Source organism: Brachyhypopomus gauderio, chromosome 5, assembly GCF_052324685.1.
Source record: "Brachyhypopomus gauderio isolate BG-103 chromosome 5, BGAUD_0.2, whole genome shotgun sequence".
NCBI lineage: Eukaryota > Metazoa > Chordata > Actinopteri > Gymnotiformes > Hypopomidae > Brachyhypopomus > Brachyhypopomus gauderio.
This window is the reverse complement of record NC_135215.1, coordinates 9829663-9850735: the sequence shown is the minus strand read 5'-3', so window position 1 is coordinate 9850735 and position 21073 is coordinate 9829663. Positions and strand designations below refer to the sequence as shown.

The 21073-nt window shown below is 45.3% G+C and overlaps 2 protein-coding genes across 6 annotated transcripts in view; one reads left to right on the top strand and one right to left on the bottom strand.

Moving 5' to 3' along the window:
• ptprz1b (protein tyrosine phosphatase receptor type Z1b) overlaps positions 1–18917 on the bottom strand; it is a 32987-nt gene extending 14070 nt beyond the window's left edge. Inside the window, exons 1-6 of one of the 3 annotated variants that reach the window (XM_077005511.1) lie at positions 18716–18917; positions 10416–10496; positions 7554–7730; positions 6546–6697; positions 700–795; positions 506–572 (exon numbers count right to left, since the gene is read on the bottom strand). In XM_077005511.1, coding sequence (XP_076861626.1) covers positions 506–572; positions 700–795; positions 6546–6697; positions 7554–7730; positions 10416–10496; positions 18716–18773 — 631 coding nt within the window. In that variant the 5' untranslated portion in view covers positions 18774–18917. The remainder of the gene's footprint in view (positions 1–505; positions 573–699; positions 796–6545; positions 6698–7553; positions 7731–10415; positions 10497–18715) is intronic. The other 2 variants (XM_077005512.1, XM_077005513.1) reach the window with 2 other exon arrangements.
• LOC143514401 (uncharacterized) lies at positions 1408–6013 on the top strand. 3 transcript variants are annotated; one of them, XM_077005521.1, is made up of 2 exons: positions 1408–2268; positions 2353–6013. In XM_077005521.1, exons 1-2 carry the CDS (start codon positions 1655–1657, stop codon positions 2513–2515), a joined length of 777 nt encoding a protein of 258 aa, XP_076861636.1. In that variant the 5' UTR covers positions 1408–1654; the 3' UTR covers positions 2516–6013. The 3 variants fall into 3 exon arrangements, with proteins under 3 accessions (XP_076861636.1, XP_076861637.1, XP_076861635.1); XM_077005522.1 differs by having other exon boundaries at positions 1409–2012; positions 2103–6013; XM_077005520.1 differs by having other exon boundaries at positions 1409–2546; positions 5586–6013.
• Positions 18918–21073: the final 2156 nt, after the last annotated feature.

The window sequence follows — 21073 nt, the reverse complement described above, 5'->3', positions numbered from 1 at the left end:
AATCTGGAGTGTTCATTACTCTTACTGTGTGCACTGTTAATGTGTATATTTTTAATGTGTGCACTCAATGTGCCCACTCTTAATATGCCTACTCTCAATGTGTGCACTCTTACTGTGTGCACTGTTAATGTGTATATTCTTAATGTGTGCACTCAATGTGTGCACTCTTAATATGCCCACTCTCAATGTGTGCACTCTCAATGTGTGCACTATCAATGTGTGCACTCTCGATGTGTGCGCTGTTATTGTGTGCAGACTTACTGTGTGCACTCTTATTGTGTGCAGACTTACTGTGTGCACTCTTATTATGCACACTCTCACTGTGTGCACTCTTGATGTGAGTACTCTGAAGTGTCTTCTCACCACTGGGCCCCCAGGTTGCAAAGTGGATAACAATGTCTGTGAAGTTTCTCTTTGACAATGCATCTAAATGCATCGTTTATCTACATTAATATGTCATGACCATAAAATGATAATGAAATAAAAATACTAAAACAAGACATACCAAAGCGACTGACACTGGTGACCCCTTCAATGATGGTAGCGTAGTTCTCATTGTCATCAATGCTGGCCTGTGAAACAGATGTCTCCATATGTTTAGATGTGTATCCTACAGGGCTGTCTGGGGTATACAGGGCAGTGAGGCAGAACAGGCTGACCTGTCTGTCTGTCTGTCTGTCTGTCTGTCTGTCTGCTCACCTGGAAGAGAACAGCCAGAGCAGTGATCCGGCCACCAGCCTGCAGGGCCTCAGCTATGGAGTCAAACCCAGACTCATCATAGCTGTAGATCTGCATCTGTAGGTGGAAGGAGGACATGAGAAACATGCACAGATATCCACAGACATCCACAAACTCCCACAGTCATCCAGAAACATCCACAGATACCCACAGACACCCACATACATCCACAGACATCCACATACTCCCACAGTCATCCAGAAACATCCACAGATACCCACAGACACCCACATACATCCACAGACATCCACATACTCCCACAGTCATCCAGAAACATCCACAGATACCCACAGACACCCACAGACATCCACAGACATCCACATACTCCCACAGTCATCCAGAAACATCCACAGACGCCCACAGACACCCACAGACATCCACAGACATCCACATACTCCCACAGTCATCCAGAAACATCCACAGATACCCACAGACACCCACATACATCCACAGACATCCACATACTCCCACAGTCATCCAGAAACATCCACAGATACCCACAGACACCCACATACATCCACAGACATCCACATACTCCCACAGTCATCCAGAAACATCCACAGATACCCACAGACACCCACATACATCCACAGACATCCACATACTCCCACAGTCATCCAGAAACATCCACAGACACCCACATACTGATAATCATTCTGATTATTCCGGCTTCCTGCTTCCTGTTTCACGACGCACGGCAGCACGCTCGCACGCAAACGCCGATTCACTATCAAATTAGCATAGCTTAGCTATAGCCTAATACACTTACATTAAACACTACGATTCTAAATCAGTGTAATACATTTACCGACATCTAATTATTTTATCTAATTTCTGTTCCCTCCTTCTGTTCTCTCCCTCTGTTCTCTCCCTCTGTTTCTCTCTTTCTCCCTCTGTTTGGTCTCCCCTGTTTTTCATGGCTACCGCGGAGGAACGGGCTCTCGTCAAGCTCGGCTCGGAGCTGGAGAAGTTGGGTCGACAGATCGAACGTCTTCTGGAGAAGCAAGCGGAGCTCACCCAGGAGAAGACCAGGCTCGAGGCCGCCCGCGACGCTGCCTACTCGGCCGTCTCCACTCCCTCGTCACGGCGGCTCAGCGCGACCGCCATCTTGACCCGTGCTCCAGGCTGGGAGCGCCAGCGAGGACGCGGAAGGCAGCCGGCGTCGTCACCCCTACCTCAGCCGGACTTCTCCTCTGCGAACCCGTTCGAGGTGCTCAGCTCCGGGTCCTCCACCTCGCCCTCACCAGCGCCGGCACCAAAGAAGAATAAAGGCGGTATCCTCGTTATCGGCGACTCGATTACACGACACTTGAAGGTCGATCTGCCAGGGTCAAAGAGAAACCCCACTGTGTCCTGTTTTCCAGGCGCTCGTGTCCTGGACGTGGCCAGGCGGCTTCCCTCGGCGCTGAAGCAGCGAGATGACTTCGGCACCGTCGTCCTTCACGTGGGGGCTGTCGACACCTTCGCCCGGCGCAGCGAGATCCTGAAGGACCACTACCGCTCGCTTCTGGACACCGCACGGAAGAAGACGTCGGCCAGGCTTGTTGTCTCCGGTCCGCTTCCAACATTCCGGCGAGGGTGCGAGTTGTTTAGCCGTCTTTTCTGTCTCCACAGCTGGCTCCGGGACACCTGTGGCAGCGTCGGCGTGGACTACGTCGACAACTGGGAGAGTTTCCGTGAGCGTCCGTCACTCTACCGCCGAGATGGACTTCACCCCAGTCGCCTAGGCTCGGCAGTCCTCTCCCGGAACATCGAGGACGTGCTACGCCGAGCCTGACCAGCCACAACAAACCACGCAAATCAGCTAAGTAGAACTTACTTCCCTAACTACCAAACCATTGAGACTGTGTCTGTTAGCCGTGGCAGGTATAAGAATAACAGGGCGATATGTTTTAAAAATCTAATTAAAATTAAATTAAATAATCAACGCGAAGTAAGCAGCAATATTAAGCTAAGGCTAGGACTTTTAAACATTAGATCGCTTGCATCAAAAGCTGTGATAGTAAACGAAATAATCACAGATAACAGACTAAATGCACTCTGTTTAACAGAGACATGGGCTAGAGTGGACGAATATGTAAGTTTTAATGAAGCAGCTCCTCCTGGATACAGTTATGTTCATCAGCCCCGTATCACAGGGCGTGGAGGTGGAGTAGCCACAATATATGACATAGATATAGGTTTTACTGTAAAACCAACCACCTCTATTAACTCATTCGAGGCTCTGATAGGTGAAATAGGCAATAATCTTATAGGCAATAAAACAAAGCTTAAACTAGTGACCATCTATCGACCGCCGGGTCCTTACTCAGAATTTCTTAAGGAATTTGCTGAGTTTCTTTCGGAAATAGTCTTAACCATCGAGAGATTTGTAATTGTGGGTGATTTCAACATTCATTATGAAAATGAATCAGACCCACTGAAAATCGCGTTCGACTCCATACTAGATTCAGTAGGTATAGCCCAAAATGTGACAGGGCCTACCCACCGCTGTAAACACACCTTAGACTTAATACTTACTTACGGATTAAACATAGAACATTTGGCAGTCATCCCCCAAAATGACGCCATTTCAGATCATTCCCTACTAATATATGAAATGGCTTTATACGATGTACATCAGATGCGCCATACAAAAACCACGCGCACTATCACATCCGACACTGCAGCAACATTTATAAACTTACTACCAGAGCTACCGAACACTATGCCACTGCAGCCCAATGAATTAGAACAGGCAACACAACAGTTTTATTACACACTCAGCAATACCTTAGACAGTGTAGCTCCAGTTAAAACAAAATTAATTAGGGAGAAAAAGCTTGCACCATGGTATGACGACCACACCCGTCTTCTAAAACAGGCAGCTCGAGCAGCGGAGCGAAAATGGAGATCCACCTCACTAGAAGTGTTTAGAATCACATGGAAAGACGCCATAGTCAAATACAAACATGCCTTAATAAAAGCTAGAGCCGCATACTATTCGACACTAATAGAAAACAACAAAAATAACCCTAGATTTCTCTTCGCGACTGTATCAAAACTAACAAGAAATATCAACGACACTAGTTCTAATACAACACTTACACACACTAGCGATGAATTTTTAAACTTTTTTAATAATAAAATAGATAATATCCGACTACAGAGTCATAATACATTGCAGCCTAACCTCCAATCCAACCCCAGTAGTTTAGTTATTAGTAACTATGCATCCAAAAATATTACCGAGCTAAATGTCTTCGATCCTATATCGCAAAAAGAGCTCACAACACTGATTAATTCATCTAAGCCTACATCATGTATATTCGACCCAGTTCCAACCCGTCTATTTAAAGACCTACTCCCAGCCATTGCAGGGCCCTTACTTAATATGATTAACTGTTCCCTTAACCTAGGGTACGTGCCCAAACAATTAAAATGCGCCGTAATTAGACCCTTGATTAAAAAACAGAATCTAGATCCGCAGATTCTAGCCAACTATAGACCCATTTCTAATCTCCCATTTATCTCTAAAATTTTAGAAAAAGCAGTTTCCAATCAGTTAAACCACCATCTCCAATCAAATAGTATCCATGAAAAGTTCCAATCAGGATTTAGACCAAACCACAGCACTGAAACAGCTTTACTCAGGGTAGTGAATGATTTACTAATATCGGCCGATAATGGGCTAGTCTCGTTCCTTGTACTGTTAGATCTTAGTGCAGCTTTTGATACTGTAGACCACAACATTTTGCTGGATAGACTAGAAAACACGGTAGGTATTAAAGGAGTCGCACTCTCCTGGTTTAGATCATATTTGACTGACCGCTTCCAATGTGTAAGTGTTAATAATAAAACCTCTAAATCTGTGCAGGTTAAATACGGTGTCCCACAAGGGACAGTCCTAGGACCACTTCTATTCACACTGTACATGTTACCCCTAGGCGAGATTATGCATAAGCACGACATCAGTTTCCATTCCTACGCAGACGACACTCAGCTATATTTATCGGCAAAACCCGATGATTTAGGCGCAAACAGTAAAATAGAGAAATGTGTAGAAGAGATTAAACATTGGATGGCGTGTAACTTTCTAGCACTAAATCCCGATAAAACAGAATTAATAATAGTTGGGTCTAGGGCTGCGAGAGACAAGATACATAATGTAGCATTGAATCTACATTCTTTTACTATAACCCCCAGCGCAGAGGTAAAGAACTTGGGCGTCACAATAGACCCAGATCTCTCGTTCAATACACATATTAATAATATAACTAGGGTAGCGTTCTTTCACTTGCGCAACATTGCCAAAATTAGAAACATATTAAATACTAGTGATGCAGAAAAACTAATCCATGCATTCATATCCTCTCGTTTAGACTATTGCAACAGTCTCTTAGCTGGATGTTCTGGTAAATCGATAAACAAACTCCAGCTGGTTCAGAACGCAGCAGCACGAGTTTTAACAAAAACTAAAAAGTTTGATCACATTAGTCCCGTACTATCGTCATTACACTGGCTGCCAATTAGATTCCGTATTGACTATAAAATACTTTTATTAACATATAAAACGCTGCATGGCTTAGCTCCAGACTATCTTAGTGAACTTATTGAACAATATAACCCAGCGCGTTCACTTCGCTCACAGGACGCAGGGTTATTAACTGTTCCTAGGATCAAAAAGATCACAGCAGGTGGAAGAGCCTTTTCTTTTAAAGCTCCACAATTGTGGAATAATCTTCCTGCCTCTATTCGGGACTCAGACACAGTCTCAATGTTTAAAACTCGATTAAAGACTCATCTGTTTAGTTTGGCCTTTGATTAATTTGTTACATATTTACTACATCTCGTATCTTTTCTCCAAGGTTCACCTGGAGAGTAACACTGCAGTCGGAGCCTACAATACCAGCATCGCTGCTCCGACATGGAATGAAAGCCTGGCGTTCATCAACAGACATTTACAATGACAATATCAAAACCCAGAACTTTCATTTTTACCTTTACTTAGTCTGATTGTGTGATTTGTGTGTGGCTTGTGTATTTGTCTGTATTTTGTGTAATTTGTGTGTTAACGGGCCGCCCAATGGAGGATGGGTTCCCTTTTGAGTCTTGGTTCTCCCGAGGTTTCTTCCTATTCCCCACCATCATAGGGAGTTTTTCCTCGCCACTGTCGCCTTTGGCTTGCTCATTAGGGTTCTGGGCCCATAGTATTGTTAACCTTTTAAATCCTGTAAAGCGCTTTGTGACATGTGTTGTGAAAAGCGCTATACAAATAAACTTTGATTTGATTTGATTTGACATACATCCACAGACATCCACATACTCCCACAGTCATCCAGAAACATCCACAGATACCCACAGACACCCACATACATCCACAGACATCCACATACTCCCACAGTCATCCAGAAACATCCACAGATACCCACAGACACCCACATACATCCACAGACATCCACATACTCCCACAGTCATCCAGAAACATCCACAGATACCCACAGACACCCACATACATCCACAGACATCCACATACTCCCACAGTCATCCAGAAACATCCACAGATATCCACAGACACCCACATACATCCACAGACATCCACATACTCCCACAGTCATCCAGAAACATCCACAGATACCCACAGACACCCACAGACCATCAAAGACACCCACATACATCCAGAGACATCCAGAGACACCCAGAGACAACAACATACTCCCACAGTCATCCAGAGATACACAGAGTGTGTGCATGCATATGTGTGTGTGTGTGTGTGTGTGTGTGTGTGTGTGTGTGTGTGTGTGTGTGTGTGTGTGTGTGTGTGTTACCTCCAGGGGGAATTTGTTTCCACTGAGGCTGTGCTCTGAGCCGTCACTTGTATTGTTGCAGCGCCCCCAGTGAAAGGAGATGTGGGCCACTCTAAAGCGTCCGTGCAGACCACCACCACTGATGTAGTACTGACCTCCCACCCCAACTACCACTGAGACAGATACACACACACACAATCACACACACCCACACACACACACACACACACACACACACACACACACACACACACACACACACACATTATTGCACACACACATCATCCCAGCCCAAGCAGTGGTCCTGTATTAGTCATTAATGCTGAAGGCAGCTATGGGCTCCTTCCTCTTTATTCACCTCCAGAACAGCTTCACTGGAGCTTTGAGAAGCTCTGTGGATTTAAACACTGAACCACACTGCCAAACCACACTGTCACACCACACTGCCAAATCACACTGCCACAGTCTCCATTCAGTTGCTCCTGTACTGAACCCTGAGAGAAACAACATGCTGCTTCTATTCACAAGCAATGGAATGGAGTAATGACTACCATTTCAGTAGATATTACTCAACAATGGAGTATTAACTACCATTTCAGTAACAGAGGAGTAATGACTACCGTGTCAGTAGATATTACTCAACAACGGAGTAATGACTACCGTGTCGGTAGATGTTACTCAACAACGAAGTAATGACTATTGTTTCAGTAGATATTATTCAACAAGCCAATTCATTATTCAGCTCAGAACAAAACAGCTTCTGCAAGACAATAAGAGACCTGCTTCCAAAGAATTAACATCCATACTATGCATACATGCATACATGCAAAGCATACATGCTATGAACTCTCTATGACTCTCTATGATTATAACTATTTATGGAATATAACAGAAAATAACATTTTGACAAACCATAAGCTCATACATTTTCATTTGATGTATATTTTCATTGAACAGGTCTGGACAGTGAACAGGTCTGGACAGTGAACAGGTCATTCCATCAATTTGAGTTCCAGGAGATCAGCCCACCTGATTTGCCATCATTAGTGATGGTGGAGTCAGACGTGAGCTGGTCCCAGTTCTCCAGCTGCAGGTTCTGGTACTGTTCTTGTACCTGGGTGAAGTCCTCATCGATGTCGATGGGGGATTGCTTGGCCCCACTGCAGGATGGGTATTTCCTCACCCAGTGGCCTTGATTTAGGGCTCCTGTGGAGATTAGAGCATATTTGTCCATCTCTGTGTTCATCCTGGACCTGCACATCTAACCACAGGTGCTGAAGAACATCAATGTGGGTTGCAGTGCGATGCTTGCTTTGCTTGAACTGAGATTAATGCCAGAACTGGGTTTATATGTTTCACATCATGGATACCATGTACTGAAAGCATTAGCGAGCTAAGAAGTGAATTCCATGTCACAGATCATCCCATAAACCCACAGCAGCAACCTCACAGAACAGCTCATAAACCCAGAACAGCAACCTCACAGAACAGCTCATAAACCCAGAACCGCAACTTCACAGAACAGCTCATAAACCCAGAACAGCAACCTCACAGAACAGCTCATAAACCCAGAACAGCAACCTCACAGAACAGCTCATAAACCCAGAACCGCAACTTCACAGAACAGCTCATAAACCCAGAACAGCAACCTCACAGAACAGCTCATAAACCCAGAACCGCAACTTCACAGAACAGCTCATAAACCCAGAACAGCAACCTCACAGAACAGCTCATAAACCCAGAACAGCAACCTCACAGAACAGCTCATAAACCCAGAACAGCATCCTCACAGAACAGCTCATAAACCCAGAACAGCAACCTCACAGAACAGCTCATAAACCCATACCGGCCCTTATTTGCTTTATTGCGCAGGTTCTTCCTGTTATTTACTATTCTCTGGTGTTGCACCCTGGTCCATTTCACAGTGTACTTACATACACCTGCAGCAGCAGATAAAATACTCTTGACTTGATTCTTGACATATTACCAGCTCGACTTCATCAGCATCCCACAAACTTGCACATAACTGACACATTAACACCTAATTAACACACCTGTGAATGAATGTAAAGTAGCTGCATTCACGTACATGGAGCAAGTGGTGTGTGGAAGTGGCTTGAGTATATTCATGAAGCAGTCTCAAGGGGGCGCACTGCTAACCCAGATGTTATGGTTATCTGACGGCCATGAAATACCAGCTACCAGCATATAGTAGATATGAGTCCTGGCACTGGAAGCAACGTGGCCATATGTGACATGAACTGGTCCCAGTTACAGAACAGACCTTCTCCTGTTATGCAGCCTGAAGTGTTCCAGCGTTTACCCTGAACACTGGGGCGGCATATGGATAAACCTGGCACATCACCAGACCATGGCAAATAGAGAGGGGCAAATACACGCACTGGCACATCACTATGGCTGCAGAGGGGCAAATACACGCACTGGTCTGTCTGTAAGGGAAGGGCTCTGCTCTGGCTACGAGGTGCTAGCAGCAGCATTAACTCTGTGTGTGTGTGTGTGTGTGTGTGTGTGTGTGTGTGTGTGTGTGTGTGTGTGTGTGTGTGTGTGTGTGTGTGTGTGTGTGTGTGTGTGTGTGTGTTTATGGGCCTCAGGGAGCCACGGTGCAGCAGTGTATGTGCTAACACAGAATGGGCTTCACTCTGACTCCAGCTGGGCCCCTGCCCGAGCTTATCAGAGCGTGGAGATTACAAACAGGCTACAGATCCCACAGCAGATGGGGGTGTGGAGTGAAGCCAAGGGGCAGGGGCAGGAAGCAGGGGGCAGGGGGCAAGGGGCAGGAGGCACAGCAGTGCCCAGGGTCTGGAGAAACAGCCCAGAGGACACGTAGATTACAGGACACTCTCATTCAGAAGACAACAGGACATCAGGAATTTTGTATTTAAAGGCCACAGGGAAACAATTAGGCATTTGAAAACCACTTGAAAACTGAAATGAACTGAGTAATCAAAAAATAAGCTTCAGTTTGTGATGTCAAGTTTTTTGTTTATAAATGTGTTTTCACAAGATGCTCCTGACCCTTTATGGGCCACACGAATTAGCATTCAGGCTAGGGAACATCTTGCCAGGGAGTGGTGGTGAGATCCTTCTGTGTGATGGGTGTACTGGGTCCTGCTCTGTGGGCCCACGATTCTGCTGGAAGACCCATTCTCATGCTAATTAATTTACTCACAGCTCAGTGTGCACACACATAAACACACACACTCACACACACACACACACACACACACACACACACACACACACACACACACACACACACACACACACACACACACACACACACACACACTCCTGGACCTGGGTCTCGGTGCAATTAATCCCTGTGCTTGTTTCAAGAGTTTAGGACCTGGAATGAGCCCTCCAGAAGCTCAAGAAACTGTGAATCACGAACTGTCTAATTTACTTATTTTTACTGTGTATTAAAGAGGTCTTGATTCAAGACAATAAAAGCTTTATGCCTTTGACGTCTGTATTTTGAGTCAGTAACTTCCAACATGAGGACCTTGTATCTTCAAAAGCAAGTACTGAGGTAGAAATACTCTGAGACCAGAATTCAAAACATATAATTGCCACATTTTCAGTAACTGCCACATTTTTCTAAAAACCACCATTTTACGCACATCAGCTCCATTTAAAATACGCGCAGAGACAGACTCTCTCTTCTAATCTCTGTAAGCTAAATGAGTTCTGTGAGGCTTCTGAAAACTCAGGCCCTGCTGAGCTGCTATAGGGTGAGAGACAATACTGGCCCCTCCCATACAGCTCCCATTGGGGGGGGGGGGGGGGGGGGGGTATAGCTGGTGGGTCTATGCTGAGAAACCGGTGAAAATGTACATGGACAAAGGTAGCGTCTGTCCTGTGAGGACCCACCTGTGTAAGACCAGTCCACGTCCTCCGCCAGCCTGCGCTGTTCTCTCTGGTAGCCGCTGCGCACGCCTGCTGGGAGCGACACTGACCATGGGAGGAATGAAAACATGATCTTTACTTATAGCATTTTTGTCACAGTGCCAAACTCTTAAAGAGTGATTAAATAAGATTACACTTTCATAGCACTTTCTGTGGTAGTTTATGATATAATAAAATAATTGAATGCATTTTAACAAAGTATACAAATATAAATAAGATGAAGGATTCAACAAATTTAATATTGGCCAAGTAAATTTTTTATCTGGATTTAAAAACACTAACGGAGCCTGTGATCGTATTATTCTTTGGAGCACCAGGATTTAGCTGTGCAGGAGAACAATCTTCTGCCATGATCCCAGATGATTCCAGGGATTCCCTCTGAACTGTGTAGGCGGGACCACATTCTCCCCACGGGTGCTGACACCTCACCTTCCACCGTCTGCAGTGGGCACTCAATTTAGGCCACTGAGCAAGAACAGTGGAAGTTACAGGATTCTTGTTCCTGGATGAACAGGTGCAGACGTAATACAGAATATAGGAACACAGGCTCTGTTGGTCTTCATAGCAGCCTTAGAGGCAGCATGGCTTAATTACCTCTGTGTCTTGTGTAAATACAACTGTGTGGATCTTAATTACTTCAGTGTCTTGTGTAAATACAACTGTGTGGATCTTAATTACTTCGTGGTGACTCAATATCATTGTAATAGGTCCAGAATTCTATGAGAGATTCCAGAAGTGTCAGTTACCATGTAGTCATTACTACAACATATCCCCTCAGAGCAAAGCCCTCCCATGACATTTGATATTTCCAGTGTTTCTCAGATGTCCATGTCCCGAGCGACTGACAGAAGTGCTTTGTCGTCTCAAATACACATGTGAGAATAAACAGGGCAGCGTTAAGAACACTAGCGGCCTAAACCTCTGGCTGTAGATTTTAAGTGCATATTTAAGTGCTTATTTAAGTGCATAGCGACTTGGTGAAGAGGTGAGTCTTCAGTCTTCATTTGAAGACAGAAAGTGACTCAGCGCTACACAGCCAGACAGGGGACGTGCACTCCACAGGCTGGGAGCAGGACAGAGGACAGTCTGATTGTCTTGTCTGTGTCTTGGGATGGTGGTTCAGCTGGAGCAGAACTACATGCTGGTGTGGTTAAGGTGGTTTGATTGGTTCCTTTAGGTATGTGGGAGCTGGTCCACCCTGGGTGGAGGTCAGTCTGATGTGTGCTGTGGAGGCAACACAGGAGGGTGACATGGGAGAACACGGGGGTGACTCAGGCAGGGGGGTGACACGGGAGAACAGGGTGACACGGGAGAACCTCAGGAGGTTAAAGAAAAGTGACACAGGTGCATTCTGGATGCAGGGGTTAGATGGCAGAGAGTGGAGGGTCTGTAGCAGTGAGCTTCAGCATGGACATGACACAGACCTGAAGAAGCATGTTTCAGCCATTAAACCAGCACAGGAAATGCTTGGAGCTGGGCTGTGCTAAGCTGACAGGGAACTGACGTTTAGCTGGCCTGAAGTGACAACACACACACACACACACACACACACACACACACACACACATACACACACAGGTTACACACACATGCACACGCTAAGCAGGTGGTGAGGACGATATAACACAAAACCCCAATAATTGGCTGGAGGATTTTTTAACTCTTCCCTGTGCTTTGAGAACATCTGCTAAACAATTTTAATAAATAAGAGGATTAGGGAGGATCCTGGCTGGTGGACTGGGGTGTAGCATTCGTCTAATTTTAGACCCCAACATTCAGCCCTGCGTGAGGGTGTCTCTGGTCGTGGTGTGCTGCTGCAGTGGGTGGTTTTGTGCAGTATTGACCTACAGATGTGCCACTATGTTTTAGTTTGAGTGGTGATATCATAGATCAGAGATTCAATCTGTGTGTTGTATGTAGTTTATAACTGAACTAATCATTTCACACAGGGAAACATCTAAGAGGTCAAATGTGGATGGGGTAATAGAACTGCTGCTGGACCAGAACTTCCACTGTTCCATGCTTGATGTGCTATAGTTATGTGCCTGAACTAGTAGCTACCCACCACCAAGTGTGTATGTGAACAACTGATCTTAGATCAGAGCTTCCGCTGTTCCATGCTTGATGTGATACATTAAGTGCCAGGACTAATAACCTCTCAGCAGTAAAGAGGTGTTTGCAGTTAAGTGTTTGTTATTGCACTTAATTACAGTGAACACCTGCTGGCTGTTCCAGACACACAGTGAACTGAATTATTACTGCTGCTAAAAGAGCCAAAGACTCAAAGGTTAGTATATCTGCAGTTAGATCATAATTAAACACTATAGAGGGGGATTACATTTCTCAGGACTGGAATCAAAACATAGATCTAGTGTGCATATGTGCATTAGAGCCCAGCTGCTGGATCAGGGTCTGAGTGACATGTAGGAAGCGTGAGAATGTTCTGCTCTGACTGGTGCTGATACCAACAGCTGGGAGTGTCCCTCTCTCCACACCGCCCCCTAGCACCCTGGGTCTTCCCTCCTCCCTGTTCTGATGGGTCCTCTTAGCAGGGGAGTTTTTTGGAGTGCTGTGTGTCGGCCTGAGGTGCAGAAACCTCCACGGAAACCCAAAACAGCAGGAAGCAGGAACTCTTCATCCGTAGCCAGCGGAGTCCAGGGCTGAGGTTCCGGTTCCAGCTGAGGTCCTGGTGGGTCGTGTCTGATACTGCTCAGCTGTTTCAGGAGTGTTGTAGAAATTCCCCTTCATGCAGAGCTTCTCCAACATGGCTGAGGATCCTGGATCCTACACCCACACTGACACCCTTGGCATGTTTTGCCAACAATTCACAAATTGTCCAGCTTGGCCATTTGCAGTAGGATTTTAAAATATTAAATGCAGTTCTGCAGCTCAAGTGACTAGAAACACAGATCATCCCAGACAGTGTCAGGCTGAGAGGACAGGAACCCCTTTAGTGGACTAGATGGATCACACAACTGCTTGAACTGACGCAGCTAGACAAAACGGCTGTAAATAAATCAACATTTTATACCAGAAAATGTCTGTGAAGGATGTGAGCTGTGCAGTGCCGCCAGTGTAAAAGTGACTACAGCGTCTTTGAGTTCCTACAAAAGTGAGCGTGGATGAGAATGCAGCATGTGTAGTGGTTACTCCTCTGCCTCAAAATAGGAGCTGCTTCTGGCACTGCAGATGACGCATGTCTAACATCTTCACGGCTCATGGGAGCAGCTCTCTAATCAGCACACAGGACATGCCAACAGCAACGCCTCGACAACACACAAAGCCCGCAGTAGTGCCCAGCAACCAAGACTTCCTCCGGCGCCTCATCCATCACTATGGTGACCGGCTGGACTTCCTTTGTGACCTCTCTTTAGAGAGGCCCCCGCTATTCCGAGCGGGTTTGAAGAGGAAGAACCTGCTCTGAGAAGCAGAGATCCTTCCTAACCTTTCCTCGGCCAGCTAGTCCTGCCAGGCCTGTGACGCAGAGCTTGCCGTGTGACTCCAGGACAAGCGAGCGCATGGGGTTGGGCACATCTCCACGCTGACTTCCTGTAGCCCACAGGGGGCGCTGCGAATTTCATGAAACTGCACCTTCTCTCTGTCAGTGTCTCTCTTCCACTCACACTAAGCATGTATATGTTGGGGTTCTAGTCATGCACTTTTAAGATTTAACACTACACAAAGGTTCAATGGTGGATTTGTGAGGTTTGAAGTTGTGACCTTTTTCAGTAAGATTCAGAAAGATTTTTTTCAATCAGTGCAAATGTTCCTCATTTCAGGATTCTTTAGATATTCGCTTTCCAGAAAAGTCCCACGTCAGGCAAGACTTAACACAAACACCAGGTTACTGTATTCCAGCCATGTTCAAGGTCTGTGGAGTCTCAAGTGTCAGGAGAGAGAGCAGAGCAATGTTGGCACCCGCACTGTTTACCAGCAGACTCTCTCAGTCTCTGTCTCAGTCTCAGATCAGTACTATGTTTACCAATAGACTCTGTGTCTGATCTCAGATCAGCACTGGTTGTCAGTAGACTCTCTGTCTGATCTCAGATCAGTACTGTGTTTACCAATAGACTCTTTGTCTGATCTCAGATCAGTCCCCAAAGTCACATTGAAAATTGAAGGAAAGCCTGAATGTTTCTCATCATATCTCTGTTTATCCTCTCTGGCATCTGAACAGTGATCACATCCATTATTTTAATGCATTTCCATGTGCTTAGCAAAAGTGGAGGAATCTCCACAACACACTTAAACCACTAGAACCCCAGAGGAGATTGTCTCCTTCTCATCATCTGAGCCGTCTTACTTTATAACTGTGTTTCAAGTCCAGGGGGGTTTTCTGCTCTTTTCTAGTTGCACAGAAATGTGTTAGGATGATTGTGTGCTGTAATTAACCACACGGCCGATTGTGACTAGAGAAACAACAGGCTCCTTTATGTCCCCGTTAGAGATGACGAGACTGGGAATACTACAATGCATCTTTAAAAATCAGTTTGCACCAGGATGACAACCGGTTCCTCCATCAGACCCCTGAGCTCATACTGCGTACTTGTGTCCAGTACATAAACAATCAGGTTTGTTTGAATATCCAAACAGAAGCGCAGAGGTGCTGTCGGGAGACCTGATCCTCAGGGAGCCCAGCACATCAACACAGGACTGCACGGAGGTGGCCAACATCTGCTCCGTCTGTGAGCTCCTGCCTCAATCAGACTGTATTTCTCAGTTTGAATGAGCCTCTTCCTGGGGGGAATACTCTGGGCTCCATCACCAGGGCTCACGCGCAGTCTCGCCAGAATAAAGGGTCAGATCTAGATCAGATTTCTTTTCTCTAATGAATTGAATACAAGAGGGGTGTAAGTACTACATCACAAGAGGGATGTAAGTCCTAGATCTATAACGGTATGCAGAGACACTACACAATGTGATCTGCAGCTTGATCAAAAATTCAAGAGTGCATTTCATAGCTCTGGTTTATCTGTGCTACCATGGCAACAGACATACTGCGCTATGTACATTTCCTATCTGCATCATAGATCTGGAATCTTGACAGCCTGTCGAAAACCCCCCAGCCCCCAAACACCCCCCCCCCCCCCACCCCCCAACATGAAGCACGGCAACCAGTGTAACCACAACAATGCTACAGTGTGCCCAGTACAATCCAGCCAGTATGTGTCTCTGAGGGGATACCCAGAGCTCATCGTGGAATGACTGTGATGCTGTTTTTATCATTTATGTCTGCAGATATCTCGTGTTAAGCTTAGTAATGTAAAACTGTAAAAATGAAACGACTGAGTCCATCTTATCTAATGGATCCTTTAGTGACTGGTAGGCTTAGAGTGGATCTTTATGGATCTTTATGGATCTTTGAAGAGCTGTGGAGGTTGTGAATGTTAATCATGCGCCATGTTAGAGACGGATGCCATGATTCAATGATTCACAAGGCATTAGCGTTTGTGGGAACTGTCAAACACCTCATATACTGAACCATACACCTTCAGACCTGGATGTCATGGCAAGATCTAGCCTCTAGCTTCACAATTCTACCTGCCTGCCCAGGTGTCATAAACCTGTGAAGGAGGAACTCCCACTGGCAGAGCAAACCAGTTCATCTGACCAGTTCATCTGACCAGTTTCTCTCTTAATAAGCTCTAATGCTCCAACAGCTGAATATCTATTTATTCCCATTGCAATCTCAATTCCAGCTGTATATTATTGGAGTCACAAAATACAACTCTGTGCCACTGAACTTTAAACAACATTAAACCATGGTCAGCAAAGCACAATAATCTCCCAGACCCTAGGAGTCTGTACACAGCCTTGATCTGCTGCAGAGCATTTCAAATTGGCAAAGGAAACTTCAAGATGGCACAGGATTCAGGTTGCAGGTTGGTACGGTAACATAAAGGTTCTTTCCCCCTCTACACCTGTGTCTGCCTGTGAGTTGGCACTCAGAAAGATATCCTGCCTCCTGTTATGAACCCTGGAGATCACACTGGCACTGTATACAGGGGAGGAGGTCCATGGGTTACCATGGGTTACTACTGAACTTAAAACTACATGGAAAGAGACGTCTCTTTACACTATGGAAAAAAGCACATGCACCATATATTAAATTAGTTTTCAATCACTGGATCTTCAGGTCATACCCACTGATGATGTGTTTGGCCTGGGTGTGTATTCAAAGTCACTGCAAGGACAAGCTTTCTGGATCCTGGTTATTATGGGAAATCAATTATCCAATTACCAGTCACTCACTAAAAGGGAAAATAGTCCCAATCATCTTTCCAGTAATGTCAAATGTAATATGAATGGTTTGATGACAGGTGACATGACAGGTGAGTCAATGTCACCTGTCAAATGCTCAATCTGTGTTTGAAACATAATGAAACAGAATGAATTCTCTTCTATGTTTCTCATGATCCTGGTGTGGTCATTATGCTGATTGGCTGATACACACACACACAGAGAGAGAGAGAGAGAGAGAGAGAGAGAGAGAGAGAGAGAGAGAGAGAGAGAGAGAGAGAGAGAGAGACAAACAGGAATTTACAGGGATATTATGTGTGAGTGCAACTGCCATTATGGTCCCTACACTGAAGGAACCTGAAGCCCGTGAACACAGTTCTGCAGTAAAGGCTCATCAGGGCCTCGGAGAAAGAGACACGTCACACACGAGGATCAGAACAGCACTCCATCGCACTCTTCACACAGATCACTTATGTTTAAGGATGAAACGAGGCCATCTGAGAAGCAAATGGCTTCATCTCTGTGGCATTCTACTGCTAGCTAAACACACCAGGGTAATCACATAAATGAGGCTTCATTTCATTGAAGACCTTGATGAGTTTGGTGCATGTATCAGTTGGTCTAACTTCTCTCCCATGAGCCCTGCTGAGATGCCTAAACCATCCACTCATTCAGGTGGAGGAAGAGCCACTTTGGTGAGCCTAAGCATATGCTCCAAAAGCCAGAGTATGCAATGTAAATTAGCATATGTGTCATCTTTATTAAAACTCCATGCAGGTGTGAAAAGTCCTGAAATAAAGGCACTTTTTTGACTCCGCCTCCTGTCAATCTTCCGTCCTTCCTCTGTCTGTCTGGTTCCCTCCTGTCATTTCTCGTCCTGCTTCTTGTTAAGTTCTCTCACCTGTTCCTAGTTTGTGTGCTTGTTAACCCTGTGTGTTTAATCCCTGTGGTTGGCCTGTTGTGTGGTTGGTTAATGTAAGTACTCGCGAAGGGTCTCACTGACGAAGGGTCTCACTGTCGAAGGGTCTCATTGTCGAAGGGTCTCATTGTCGAAGGGTCTCACTGACGAAGGGTCTCACTGTCGAAGGGTCTCATTGTCGAAGGGTCTCACTGTCGAAGGGTCTCACTGTCGAAGGGTCGCACTCACCGCTGCTGAATATGCAATTCTGGCAGCAACAGCAGAGTCGATTATAACCAGAAGGAGCTGAGCTGTTCAAATCTAACTGCACTGCCTAGCAGAAGGTGAGTGACCTTTGAGCATGGCAATGACCCCATGACCCTAACACACCACCACAACACGCCCTTAGATGTGAAGTGTGTGCCTAACTAGCCTACATCCTCAACAGCTACCGAAGACAAGACACACAAGACCAGGAACGAACAGCAAATGAAAATGGCTGCATTTACAGACTTGGAAGGAAAGCACCAGCTTATGGTCATGACTTTGAATCACAGACTCAATCACAGACTCAGTCACAGACTCAATCACAGACTGCATAACGGCTTGAAAGGACCACTGAGCATGAACAATCATCACTAAATAATCACGTTAATTAGTGGAATTATTTAGAGTCTCCTGAGATGTGAGGAACAGGAACGTAATGGCAGTGATTCCTGAAGCTGACTCTCCACACCTCACAGCACCTTTGATCGCAGATCCATCGTTTGATTTCTGATGTGGTGGAAGAACGATCAGCCCGACAGAAGCGCGCGACAGTGCAGTCACTCAGAGTCTGCACCGCAAGCACGTTTATAATTATCAGATATAACAGATATAATAAAACAGATATAATTATCAGAAATATGCTTCATTATAAAAAAAATCTAAAATGTGCCTCGTTTATGCTTTAAAAAGTTGTATACATATATGCAATTAATATTAAATTATTTATTTATTGCACGCAATCCTCAATACTGCAAGGAGAACCTGTTAACTGACAAACAGCCGTCACTCATTCTGCCTGTTCCATACAAACAGCAAGAAGGATACTCAGTATGAGTATTTGACGCGCGCAGGTTCTTACCGACTGTACAGAAGACCAACAGCTCAGCGATAAGAAGGCAGGTTTCTCTCACAAACATCTTCGCTGTAATAACAAGCTCTTAGATGAGGTATCGGACAAATTGCAGTTCCTTTGCTAAAATCGCCGTGTGGTACGTAAGGATGCTACGGTCGGTCCATGGTGGCTGTATCCCCCACTCAGTATTCCAAGGCAGCGCTATAACGCGCTCGGTAATTACCCTGCAGGGGGGCGGGGGTAGATGCGAATGCGCGCCGCCCACAGCCGATTCTTTAGCGGAGAATCAACAGATTTACGGTTGCTGGTGTTCCAGCACAGCAGCCTACGGCATTACTACAGAAAGCGAAGCTCACTGCTGGAAGATGTGATGTGTATACCTGTCAGGACAATGCCACAAGTCTATGGACAGTCTACACGGACAAGGATGGTCAGAAAGCCCTCCGGGTCGGATTGCTTAACACCTGTAAATTGGTGTATTTGACACAAATGTGGCCTATAGCTAAATTAAGGACAAATACGGATCTTTTAACTGTTAGGTTGAACGTTTTATTGCACTCCATGTGACAGCGTGGAAAAGTTGCGAAGTTTGCTGCGCAGTTGAAAGTGCACTCACATACTTCCATGGTTCCGTCCTGCGTTTTAGCGAAAGTGCGCACAAACACGCTGCTCTGGCGCTCCCTGTTGCTATCCTTTCGCATAAATTTACATAATTTAACGGAGATTATCTCTAATTTATTCAGTATCTCTACTTCACTTGCTGGAGCACATTTTCTCTACAAGAGTTCGATGGGGTTTATTTTGCGCCGCCAGAAAGGCCATTATACGCGTGCGCTCCGAATACTGCGTCATTACAGAGTTGTAAGCTAAACATTCCTCTAATGATAACTCTAAATGTTTCTGAGACCCCATATTACTCTATTAACAAAGTTTCACTTCCGATTGTCCTCGCCCTCTCGTAAACGGCCTTGAGCTAAAGAAAAGGAACCGGTCCTGTGTCAGTAGTGGACCAAAGTACATTACCGTCGGTTCCCAGGACGTCTTATATCATCAAGTGAATACAGTGCTGGCACTAAAAACTAGAACACTAGAACGAAACAACAATGACCCATTGAGGAAATCCACACGAAGGCCAGATGTAGTGGGAGATGTGCCTCTCGGTAAGCTAAGAGCCACTGGAGTGAAAATGAGCCGTTCCAGACGCACACGGGCCTCCATCACCGCGGGAGGAGGGGACACACGGCGATGGTCTCCTCTTACTCTGGAGATCATTGAAAGTAGAGACACAGTAAAGAGGAAGAGGATGATATGATCATCTCACTGAGGAGACCCACCACACCTGCACATTTACTTAAGATAAGCATCTGAAGCTTTAGAAAGAAAGAGAGAGAGAGAGAGAGAGAGAGAGAGAGAGAGAGTGTGTGTGTGTGTGTGTGTGTGTGTGTGTGTGTGTGTGTGTGTGTGTGTGTGTGTGTGTGTGTGTGTGTGTGTGTGTGTGTGTGTGTGTGAGAGAGAGAGAGAGAGAGAGAGACAGACAGACAGAGACAAAGACAGAGACAGAAAGAACAAGCTGTATCAGTCAGAGTGGACCATCCACGCTCAAACATCTCAGCGTTTTGGGTTTCATTTTTGCAAGTGAAAGAGTCTAACCTTCACCAGCGAGGGTGTCTGATGACTATGACTCTATGACCTACACAGTGGAGGTGTGTTAGGTTTAGTCCAAATTAATGTCAGCTGCTTGATCAAAATCAACGTCTGTTGGATTGGCTTATAGCAGGTGTGGGGGGGATTGAAAAGCCAGAACACACTGTTTATCTACACTGCTTACCTACACTGTTCACGTCCATTGTTTATCTACACTGAATATCTACATTCTTGATGTACACTGTTCATGTACACTATTCATGTACACTGTTTATCTACACTGGCTGTTCAGCAACACCCCATTATTAAAAACAACATTCCTAACTGGATTACATTATGCATTACTTTACATTACATTACTTTACAACAGCAAAATTGTCATATATCAAAACATGGTAATATGTAATGAATCTGCAGTCACACTCACAATAAGGCGTTTTAGTCAATCAGTTTCTTTAGCACATAACAATCTCTCTCTTTCTCAATCAATCAACCAAAATGTATTTATATAGTGATTTTTACAACAGTTGGTGTCACAAAGCAGCTTTACAAGTGCCCAAGTCCAAGCCCCCAGTGAGCAAGCCCAGCACGGCAGTGGCGAGGAAAAACTCCCTGAGCATGAAGAAGAAACCTTGAGAAGAACCAAAACTCAATGGGTGAACCCATCTTCTTCTGGACGACACTGGTCACCTCTCTTTCTCAATCACTCTCTCACACACA

What these genes read in the sequence shown, in the direction of transcription:
- LOC143514401 (XM_077005520.1), top strand. Translation starts at nt 1,655, where the DNA reads ATGGCTACCGCGGAGGAACGGGCTCTCGTCAAGCTCGGCTCGGAGCTG.